This window comes from Phalaenopsis equestris, unplaced genomic scaffold (genome assembly GCF_001263595.1).
Source record: "Phalaenopsis equestris unplaced genomic scaffold, ASM126359v1 Scaffold000022, whole genome shotgun sequence".
NCBI classification, from domain to species: Eukaryota; Viridiplantae; Streptophyta; class Magnoliopsida; order Asparagales; family Orchidaceae; genus Phalaenopsis; species Phalaenopsis equestris.
The window spans coordinates 1,217,228-1,229,774 of record NW_018164464.1 but is presented as its reverse complement, the minus strand read 5'-3'; the positions used below and the strand labels follow the sequence as shown (position 1 = coordinate 1,229,774).

Genomic DNA, 12,547 nt, shown 5'->3' with positions numbered 1-12,547 from the left:
TTATAACAAACTTCTTTGAAGCATTTAGCATAGATATAGCTTCACTACTAGATGTGAAAGCATAAACTAATGCCTCAATTTAATTTTGAAGAAATTTCTACCGCTCAAGTTCTTTTTTTATATATTTTCTTTAATTTGACAATCGTGTAACAGTTAAACTCAAACTTTAAAATCCATGAGCTTTCACCCTCATGAATTTCCTCTACAGGTGATGAGTCAATTGCAGTCTATCGTAGTTCATGAGGTAGCATGCCCAAGCTTGGCAGCCAAACATCCACCCCAAGTTGCTACCATACGGGCAAACATTATGTATAATTTCTCTTCCAACTTGGTCATTATTCCATTATAACAAAATTTATACTCAACAGGATTAACCTACAAATAGTACAAATAAAAGTGTAATACTCACACCAAATAGTGAAAATAATATATGAAGCAAATAAAAAAATATACTTGTATTTTTTTCATTCCACCATTCAATCAAAGCTTCTATTGTTCTCTTCAATGGATTCCATAATATTCCAGTCTAAACAATTTCAAGTCTTGAGCACTTTTGAAGGGTAAAGACATCAAATGAGAAGTGCAATTACGGGAGACAGATTATGAGCTCTTGGTTAAGTTTTCTTTGGCACCCACATTTTTTATGAATTTACATATCTGACAATGACATCGAAGCCTTATTTTTTACATTAAATCTTTTATATCACATTGAAAATATTATTATTTTAAATTAAAAAAAAAATAAATTAACATTTCCATGCAGATGTAAAATGCTACAAATGAAAAGAATAAAGATAATTACATGCATAGCAATTCAAACTTTATTATTTATAAAACAAGCCCCCTAATCTTTTTTTTTTAGCTATAAAATTAGCATACTTACGTGTGTTCCGATCAAATCATCGAAATTTAATTAAAAAAATTAAAAATTTATGTAGAGATTTTATTATGAATCTTGATATTCGAGTGAGAATTTGGAAAACGAATAGAAAAAAATATTACATCAAGACTCTGCATGTAGAGTTATGTTCGAGTACAATGAAATTACACCGCTGAGTTGATCGGTCTGGTAACACAAGAGAATATTTCTCTCGTGTTATTCATGTATTATTGTGTGTTATTCAAGTGTTATTGTATTTTATTCAATTGTTATTGTGTTTTGGGAATATTCTCGATATTATAATAACAAAATAACACATTAATAATATATAAATAACACACAATAACACATGAATAACACGAGAGGAATATTCCTTGAGTTACCAAACCAATCACATCCACGGCGTAATTTCATTGGAATCCGCACGTAATGTAATATTTTTTCAAATTAAAGAGGGTGTTAGTTTTGTAGAAACTTTTTAGTGGTATGTAGCTGCCCCTAAAATTGAAGTGTTGGATATCCCAATACATAAAAGAGTGAGGTGGTAAGCATGTAAATCTTTCTAAAATAATAATTACAAAAAAGATGTACACATATTACCTAAAACAAACCTATGATTTCATTAATTTGCACAATCATTCGACCACTCATCAAATAATAAAGCGCCACAAAACCTATTTCAAAAGTCAGGCTTTGCCCAAAATTTTTGCAGTCCAAGTCATCCAATGTATTAGATCCCATAACAAAACATACTCATTTAATCTTGGCCAAATAAAAATCTTACATGCATACCACCCAAAACATTCCTATTCACAAATCTGGCACACTATTTATACATTTTCATGCATAGGCAAGGTGAAATATATGTAAAAACTGAAGTTTTAAGTTAAGATATTTAAATACATAGGAATTGACGGGAAAAATATTACATCAGGATTCCTAACATAGAGCTACGTGGCTTCAAGAAAACGCGCGTGTTTTTCAATGATCCGGCCCGGTAACACAGAAGAATATTCCTTCTAAGTTATTCCGCATTATTCAGGTATTATTGTGGTGGTATTAATGTGTTATTGTGTTATTATAACACAAGAAATACTCTCAGAACACAATAACACATGAATATCATCACAATAACACTTGAATAATGTGAAATAACACGGAAGGAATATATCCCAGCGCTAAAATAATTTTTTTTTTATTTTTCTATCACCTCCACGTGTCCGCATATCAATAGACTTTAAACGTAGCTCTACGTTAGGAGTCCTGATTTAATATTTTTCTGAGAATTTACGTGTTTGTAAATCGTGCAAAAAATGAAGTTTTAAGTGTTATAAATATGTAAATCTTCCAAAATTCAACACAACCACAAATAAATATGTACATTAGAGGGAATTTTAATAATTGCATGCCTTGACAATACTGAAAACCTAATCCCTCATGATCCTCACATCTAATGGAAAATACATAAATATAATAATAATAATAATAATAATATCAAGATATCATATAACAGAATAGATCAATAATTTTTTCCCTTGTAAAATACATTCTAAAGAACTTACAATTTGTGGGTTTCAGAGCCTCTAACATGCACAGCAGCAAAGGCAATTAATCTTTCATAACCACGTTATAATAGGCTCTCTGCTCCAGCTGGTGATCTGCAACTAAATCAAAGGCTGTTAAAATTAACAAGAGAATTTTCATAATAAAAAGGGACATCTACATACATACCACATAATTCTTATGTAATTACCTATATACTTCTATGTTTACATATATAGCACTCAAAAGAGACATTTACATACATACCACATAATTCTTATGTATTTACATGTATACTTATATGTTTACAGATATACTTCTTAAAAGTGAAATGCACATTTTCAAGTATGGGTTTACGATACTGAAGTGTTATACATGTAATTATGAAAGTTTAAGGTGTTCGATATGTATATACATAAGAAATGTGTAGTCTGTGTATAAATTTCTCAATAAAAATTTGAACGGAATGGAGTTTAAGATTGCACTAATCTTAATATGAATTCATATGAATTTTATCCAGCTTATTATAGCGCGATAACAATAAGGAAGATTTACATACATAGCACTTAATTCTTATACATTTACATATCTAACATCTAATCTTCAACGTTTACATATATGCTATCTTACGTATGCACGACAAGGTGTATTTCACTTTCGAGAAGTTAAGATAGTGGTGTTTTTTGTGATGTTAAAGCTTTGGATGGTATAAATGTAAAGAAAAAGAGAAGTTTAGGTGTTAGATATGTAAATACATAGCTTCGGGATTAATGTAAAGAGAAAGTGAAGTTTAGGTTTTAGATATGTAAATGCATAGCTTCGGTATTTTTTATGCAATGAGAAAGATTTGGATGGTATAAATGTAAAGAAAAAGTGAAGTTTAGGTGTTAGAGATGTAAATACATAGCTTTGGTATTAATGAGAATCGTTTTCGCTTCAATTTTTTCCCCTATCATGTTCAATAAATTGGTCAACATCTTACAAAACTAACATCAAAGCCGAATAATGACAAGTAAAAGAAAAAGTAAAGGGGCATTTACATAGAGCATAATTCTTGTGAATTTACTTTTACAATGTGAGGAAAACTTCATTTCTTATTCACTAATTGAAATCGTCACACACTTATAGACACTCCCCGTCTACATATTAGGAATATACCTATTATAAAAAATAACTGTAATTAAACCTATTCTATCTATGTTGCCAAATATACAAGCTTCCTATTTACTATTTTCCGTAATGCTCCCCCTCAAGCTAGAGCATAGATATTGATCATACCCAGTTTGCTATAAATATGAGTGACTCTTGCTCCATGAAGGGTCTTTTGTGAAAATGTCCCGTAGTTGTCCCCCGTCTTTACGTGAGCGGCCAACTTTTTTTTTTTTTAATTAAATTGATTTAGATTTATTTGAAAAATATGATATTTTCACAAACAAAAGGTCAATCTATCTCAATATATTTTGTTAGTTAATAAAAGACACGATTAGAAGTAATATGAATTGCAGCTTGGTTATCACACCACAACTTTGCTAGAGTAGTCATCATAAAACACATTTTGGTTGGGAATTATAAGATCCACATCAATTCACTCGAATGTTGTGCCAGTGCTCGATACTCAAATTCAACACTGGACCATTCTATGCGACCAAATTACTACCACTAAAGATGCAATATACAGTAATCGGTCTTCAACCAATCTTGGAACTTGCCCAATTTTGTATGAGAGAGATTCAATATTTCTACGTTGATGATTCTGATATAAATAACTTGTCTAGAAGCTCCCTTAAGATGACATGGTATTTCCTCAAAAGCTGGCCAATATTGAATTGTGAGGAAAAACATAAACTGAATTATAGTGCTAACTGAATACAAAATATCAAGATGAGTTACCGTGATGTAGTTCGATTATCCCACTAACTTCCTATACCGTTCAGATCATTAAAAAGCTCTCCATCATTGGCAAGTTTCTAGTTAGGAAGCATCGAAGTATTGCATGACTTAACTCCTAACTTCTCAGTTTCTACGGACAAATCCAACACATACTTTCATTAAGATAGAAAGATATCATTCTTGCTCCTTGACACCTCAATCCACAATAAGTACTTTTAAGGTACCCAAATATTTAGTGTTGAACTGATTTTGAGAAATGATTTCAATGATAAAATTCTTTGTTCATTGCTTCTGGTAATATTAATTTCATCAACATAAACAACCAATAGAATGATTCTTGAAGCAAATTACTTATAAAATATAGTGTGGTCGCTTTTACTTTTCTGCATCCAAAACACTTCTATTGCTTTGCTAAATTTTTCAAACCATGCTCGAGGGCTCTACTTTAATCCATATAGAGACTTTTGAAGACAATACTTTCCCAAACATCCCCTGAGCAACAAACCCACAAGGTAGCTCCATGTATATCTCTTTCCACAGATCACCATACAGAAAAAAATTATTCACATCCAGCTGATGACGGAGCCAATTATTCATTGCAGCCAAGGATAAGTAAGCAAACTGAAATTAACTTAGCTACCGTAGAGAACGTGCTCAAGAAGTTGATCCCATAAGTTTATGCATAGCCTTTAGCCTGCGAATCCATCAAAATGAAACTTAACAACAAAGACCCACTTATAGCCGAAAACCCTCTTTCCATAAGGTAGTTCAACTAGTTCCCACAGTTCATTTTTAGTTAAAACATTCATCCCATAAAACATTGCAGCCCTCCACCCAAAATGAGATAAGACTTGCTGAACAAATCTTGGAATCTCAAAAGAGTCAAGAGAGGCAACAAACGAGCATGCAGTGGAAGATAATTGATTATAGTTAATACAAGAGAAAATGGGATGGATGAATTGACATTTACCTCTTCAAAAATAATAGGAAAATCAAGATCACTGAGGAGAGGATCCACTGAAGAAGACGAAACTGATGCCAGAGTAGGATTAGAGGAGCGAGGTCTTCTCAAGTAAATATTAGTGACAAGTGGTTTGGGTTGAGGCATTGGAGATGGAGATGGAGATGGAGCAAGGTATGAACTTAAGATGTGATACGATAACAACTCATCAGAATCTGGTGAGGATTTAAATACTAATGAGTCACTAAAGAATGATGTTAATTCATGAAATGTATCGTTAGCAAAAATCATGTACCTATTTAAGAGACGAAAAAAATATTGAAACCCTTTCTCATACGAGAATAACCTTGAAAAACACACCATAATGATTTAGGATCAAGTTTAGACATTTGTGGGCGAGTATCACGAACAAAACAAGTTCGCCCAAATATGTGTGGTTCAATAATAAAAAGAGAGCTCGAAATAAAACTTCGTATGGGGTCTGGTTCTCTAAAATAGTAGAAGGCATCTAATAAATAAAGTATATACAACAGAAACTACATCAATCCAAAACTATTTAGGCGCATTTGTGTTCTTTGCTCTTAAGGAATACTCCCTAAATAGTCTCATAGTTTTAATCCCATAAAAAATTGATGTCATTTAACTTTTCATCTGTAATCTTAGCCATTTATGAAACAAAACCTGTCACAAGTTATTTTTGTCACCAACCATAATCGATTTAATTCAATATTGAAGGATGAACTAATAAATAACTCATGACCAAGTAGACGGCGGATTGTCAATAAGGTGACTCTTTTCAAGAATACTTCTTAAATAGTCTAACAGTTTTATTCAAAAAAAAAAATTGATGTCATTCGACTTCTCATCTATAATCTTAGTCATCGATGAAACAAAACCTGCACAGGATGTGTGTTCACCAACCATAATCGATGTCATTCAGTATTTAAGGACGAACTGACAAATAACTCGAAGACCAAATAAACAGCGGAACACAACAACCGAGAAAAAAAAACCTAAGTAAACATCGACGAAGCGAAAACACACAAATAACTTGAACAACAAGTAGACAACAGAACACAACAACAGAGGTAACAGACCTATACAGATGTTGACGAAACTAGAATGAGCTTGAGGTTGAAGACGAACGATGACGTCGCAGACCAATTGCTTCCAGAAAAAAAACGAAGCATAGAAGGCAGTTGTAGACAAAGCCGACGATGACGAAGAAGTTGCAAATGAAGTCGACGATGACAAATGCTCTAATACCATCACAAAAAGAGAAAGTTCTGATTAGTGCAAACGAGGCCGCGCAATGCACACAGAACTACGGCGAGTTAGGGTCAAACTTGCTTTGACGAACGATGGAGACAATTAAAGAAGCTTCGACGACCGATGCAATGAAGGTTGAAGACAAATGGCATACCGATCGATGCCAAAAAAGACGACTGATGTGATCAAGGCAGCACTTGCGTGCAAGAACGACGTCAAATCGAGTAGGTGTGCACATCTCTGATACCATGGGAGAAAAATTTCTTTTCTTTTTATTCACTAATTAAAATCATATGTTACATACTTATAAACACTCCCTTTCTACATATTAGGAATAAACCTAATATAGAGAAGATCTAAAATTAGGCTACTTAATATACAAACTTCCTATTTAGTACTTTCCATAACATACCAGCCAAATCTTTAACATCACATTATAAATACCAACTTCACTATTTTCTGAAAGTGAAATACACTTTTATTCATAGGTTTATGATACCAAGGCGTTATAAGTGTAAATATAGAACTATGGTTGCTAGATATGTAAATACGTAAAACTTGTGTGGTATGTATATAAATTTCCCAAAAGTAAATTATGGAACTGAGAAAGAAGCCTTACTCTACACTGTGCATAGCATAGTTCTGACCAAATATATTAGGAATTCCGCCCCACTTTCTTTCCATTCTTGCTTCCCAGTACCTGCCGACATACTTGTAGCAATCATCTTCTGCATCTTTCTTGAACCACCTGGGCTGCCACCCCTTTTCCTGCAACTTCCTTGCCTGTAAATGGGTGCAAAACCTACAAATCAATCTAATTTAAGAAAACTAGAATAATAGAATTTATGCTATAATTGGATAAATTACTTTCACAGTCCTAGAACTTGCACTTAATTTTTGCAACTGAGAATTATGAAAGATAATTGCCACCAATCATCCAATTACTTTTCTTGGCATTTACAAACATAGCACAAAATTCTTATGTATTTACATCTCACACCTAAACTTTCATATTTACACAAATAACACTCAAATCTTGAATACCACCTAAACTTTCATATTTATCACCTTTTAAAAATAAAATATACCTTTTTAGCAAAGGTTTGAAGTGCCAAAATGCTATGTATATAAAAATGAAAGTTTAGGTGGGAGATATGTAAATACATAAGAATTTTGTGCTAGGTATGTAAATTTCGCTTACTTTTATTGTGCTTAACCGTCAAGAATATGATCAATCAAAAAAGAAGAATTGTGAAAGCTCATCATATACTTGATAAAAAAACAATATAAAAATGACCATAGAAGATTTCCTTTTTCATCCAGGATAAAGAAAAATGCCACCAGAAAGAAAGTTGGGCCTTTCAAATTTGTGTACGGTTGGGACTGGGAATTGGATTCTATTAATGTAAACTGAATCCTAGAAAGATGCACTAGTTAAATTAAAAATTACATGTAAATTTACAAACCTGAATGTAATGTTGGGAAAGAAAGAAGGCATGCAATCAAAAAAACAAGATGCGCAAGAGTTTAAATATCATTAATGTTGTAGAAAATACTCATATCAGTTCTAACACAGAAAAACGCAAATTTAAGCAATAGAGTGCGAGGCAGTAACAAAATTTATGACTCATTTTTTAACATCACAAGATGAAAACAAAATGGATAAAATTAGCGATATGCAATAAAAGAAATTTACCTGTCTCTGTAGTTGCTCAAGTCTAAGCTTTTCTGCATTTGCCAACTCATATTCACCATTTTCTAAGTGTCTTTGATCAGGCCGAAGCCGTGAATCTGTTGGGGGTAGTTTCTCCAACATACCAGGTGTTAATTCATTCAATGATATGGCAAAGGGAGTAAGATTGTATCGGGTTTGGGTAATAGACTTGTCCCGCTCCCATAGAAGAACAGCCTCCGACATTGGGTCATAACCCTTCGGTTTAGTACTAGGATCACCAAGTACATAGTACATTGCATCATCCCACTTGCCCAACAACATCGCAACCTTGTTTCCTGTTTTATTATCTTGTATAAATCCATGCACCTAGAAGTTTAAACGGATTAAAAAAATTGTTCTAGAAAAATTAAAAAAGAAAGAATAGATAATCCACTACTTTCACAAAATAGAAGCAATTATTTTCAAACAGTCTTAGTTGACTACCAAGTAATAAATAGGAAATCGAACTATCTTAAGTAAAAAAGTGTTTACGTCGGGCCCATTTTAGTCCCAAAATCTATAGAAATGCTAAATGAGTCCTCATACATTTTAAATTGGGGATGAAATAGTCCTCCGTATAGATTATTTCAGCCCATATTAAAATAGTACACGAATTAAATTGGCACATTTATAGAATCTTGGATTAAAATGACTCAATGTAAAAAGTTTTGACTATTTTGGCACATCATTAATGTGGAGCGGGGCATATCTCACGCCTGTGCGGATGCGGCAACCTTGCACTTCCTGGACTGTTTCAGCCAGCCCCTACATGAACCGATTAAGCCAAATGGAATTGAGGGCCATAAGATCTTTTCTAGTCGTAGGATTGCCACTTAACTGAAGGGACTCCATCCTTAATTACCCTAGTATTATAAGTATGTGATTTTCTGTGTTTGTGATGAGTTTTTTCGTCTTGTTTTATATCGGGACAGCAGTCAATGTCTCCAAATTTTCCCTTCTAATCACGGGCAAGTGGTGCTTCGGTTGTATCTCATTCCAAAGTGGTGATTATCTTTTGTTTCCCTTTCCTCTGCAGCCTTCGCCCAGCCTCCAAACAACTCTCCTTGTTGTCTTCCTACAGAAGCACCCCTTGCAGCTTGTCGTCGGACATCTCGTATTGCCATCTTCCTGCAACCAAACCCCTCACACCTTGTCTTCCAGCCACCAGCCACCCAACATCCCTACCACAATCAGCCCTGCCTCCTACCGCACCTGCAGTCCAACCCCGCATTTTCTACCACCCACCTGCAACTTCCTGCCCCAACCTTACCTTTTTCACTAGCACCCAGCTGCAGACCCTATCATCACCCTGCCCTCCAAACCACCTAACTGACTACTGAACCCATTTGAATAGAACCCTAATTGAATTGTGTGTTGTGTCTATTATTATTTCCCATTCCTCGATTTTGTTGTAACTTCCTACTACTTTTTTCTATAATAATATTTATTTGCTTATCGTTGTTAGATTAAATCTGGTATCATTCACTCTTTTGTAATAATAACATGGATTAATAGGTGATTGTAATCCATACGAAAAGGCAACCAAAAGAAAAAAAACAATGTTAATATCATTGTCCAAATAGATTTCTAAACAAAATTAAACAACAATGAAAGTAGATGCCAAATTGGAAAGCTAAGTAGTGATAATGTTAACAATGAAATTAAGAGAAAAAACATGCAAGAACATCAACTTCCATTGAAAATATTTTTCTCTTAGCTGCTTATTTAGTTTGAGAGTATTTGGATTTTGGCTAATGAACATTACGAGGCCTGCATTCACACAGCATTACTTGGTTAATAAAAATCTCCGTAAATTTTATGGAAGAGTTTATCATCCCCATCTTGATTATCCACTATTTCGAAGAAAACATGACGATTGAAAAGGAAGAACTGCCATTGTTAACCCAAAAGCACAACAATAGAAATGAATATATGATTTGAACTTAAAAATATGTGATAGAAAATGCATCCACTAAAATGAGCAGCTAAAACTAACATTAAATAAAGATGAAAGAAGAGAGACAATTTGGGCAACATGAATAGAACATACTCAAAATGATTCGTGAATAATATGTTTAGCATCTCGGTAATGAATAAAGAATGATAACACATAAAGCAACCCCAAATACTTGGGCAAAGACTAATGATAATGACAAATGATTAGAAAAAGAATTCCATTTTGCAAAAAAAACACTTTATAATAGAAAATGTCAAAAATAACGGAAAAATTATAAGTGATTCTATTGAATGTTAAAAAGTTAAGAAAAAATGAATGGGTTTAGCACGGAGAACTATAGCCCCTACATGAACCGATTAAGCCAAATGGAATTGAGGGCCATAAGATCTTTTCTAGTCGTAGGATTGCCACTTAACTGAAGGGACTCCATCCTTAATTACCCTAGTATTATAAGTATGTGATTTTCTGTGTTTGTGATGAGTTTTTTCGTCTTGTTTTATATCGGGACAGCAGTCAATGTCTCCAAATTTTCCCTTCTAATCACGGGCAAGTGGTGCTTCGGTTGTATCTCATTCCAAAGTGGTGATTATCTTTTGTTTCCCTTTCCTCTGCAGCCTTCGCCCAGCCTCCAAACAACTCTCCTTGTTGTCTTCCTACAGAAGCACCCCTTGCAGCTTGTCGTCGGACATCTCGTATTGCCATCTTCCTGCAACCAAACCCCTCACACCTTGTCTTCCAGCCACCAGCCACCCAACATCCCTACCACAATCAGCCCTGCCTCCTACCGCACCTGCAGTCCAACCCCGCATTTTCTACCACCCACCTGCAACTTCCTGCCCCAACCTTACCTTTTTCACTAGCACCCAGCTGCAGACCCTATCATCACCCTGCCCTCCAAACCACCTAACTGACTACTGAACCCATTTGAATAGAACCCTAATTGAATTGTGTGTTGTGTCTATTATTATTTCCCATTCCTCGATTTTGTTGTAACTTCCTACTACTTTTTTCTATAATAATATTTATTTGCTTATCGTTGTTAGATTAAATCTGGTATCATTCACTCTTTTGTAATAATAACATGGATTAATAGGTGATTGTAATCCATACGAAAAGGCAACCAAAAGAAAAAAAACAATGTTAATATCATTGTCCAAATAGATTTCTAAACAAAATTAAACAACAATGAAAGTAGATGCCAAATTGGAAAGCTAAGTAGTGATAATGTTAACAATGAAATTAAGAGAAAAAACATGCAAGAACATCAACTTCCATTGAAAATATTTTTCTCTTAGCTGCTTATTTAGTTTGAGAGTATTTGGATTTTGGCTAATGAACATTACGAGGCCTGCATTCACACAGCATTACTTGGTTAATAAAAATCTCCGTAAATTTTATGGAAGAGTTTATCATCCCCATCTTGATTATCCACTATTTCGAAGAAAACATGACGATTGAAAAGGAAGAACTGCCATTGTTAACCCAAAAGCACAACAATAGAAATGAATATATGATTTGAACTTAAAAATATGTGATAGAAAATGCATCCACTAAAATGAGCAGCTAAAACTAACATTAAATAAAGATGAAAGAAGAGAGACAATTTGGGCAACATGAATAGAACATACTCAAAATGATTCGTGAATAATATGTTTAGCATCTCGGTAATGAATAAAGAATGATAACACATAAAGCAACCCCAAATACTTGGGGAAAGACTAATGATAATGACAAATGATTAGAAAAAGAATTCCATTTTGCAAAAAAAACACTTTATAATAGAAAATGTCAAAAATAACGGAAAAATTATAAGTGATTCTATTGAATGTTAAAAAGTTAAGAAAAAATGAATGGGTTTAGCACGGAGAAAACAATAGTTCTGGTAGTATATTATTTTAAAAAAACAATTAAAAGAAATAATTATCATAAGATAAGAAGGTGAAACTTAAAACATGAGAAACTAATAATCCTGCATAATCATCTGCAAAGGGAGGATAAATTAGACCTTCGAAGCTGAATAAAAATTAATGTAGGCAAGGTTGGCAAACTGTTGAAAATGTGCATTTACAGAATGAAAAAAATAAAAAAATACTGTAAATATTTGTAATAACACATGTAGCTAGAAGTTTAGAAAGTAATCTGTAAACCAAAGTAAGGTTATAGCTTTAATGATTTCTTTTGTAGGTGGGTACCATGGAAGAAGTGTAGAAAGGGCATTGAAATAAGTGGAAAGTTCAAGAAAATGGAGAAAAACTACAAAAAGAAATTAGGTTGTTATATACATACATACATACAAATAGAAATGTATACATACATACATACATATATATATAT

General features: G+C 33.4%; 1 protein-coding gene across 4 annotated transcripts in view; it reads right to left on the bottom strand.

Annotated features, from left to right (window-relative positions):
- Window positions 1–2,241: 2,241 nt before the first annotated feature.
- The window catches only part of LOC110018439 (oxysterol-binding protein-related protein 1D), a 43,658-nt gene continuing 33,352 nt past the window's right edge, over window positions 2,242–12,547 (bottom strand). The window contains exons 7-9 of one of the 4 annotated variants that reach the window (XM_020715753.1): window positions 8,239–8,583; window positions 7,162–7,325; window positions 2,242–2,544 (exon numbers count right to left, since the gene is read on the bottom strand). In XM_020715753.1, the coding sequence (XP_020571412.1) occupies window positions 2,508–2,544; window positions 7,162–7,325; window positions 8,239–8,583 (546 nt within the window). In that variant the 3' untranslated portion in view covers window positions 2,242–2,507. Of the gene's footprint in view, window positions 2,557–7,161; window positions 7,345–8,238; window positions 8,584–12,547 lie in introns of those variants that run through there. The other 3 variants (XM_020715754.1, XM_020715755.1, XM_020715756.1) reach the window with 3 other exon arrangements.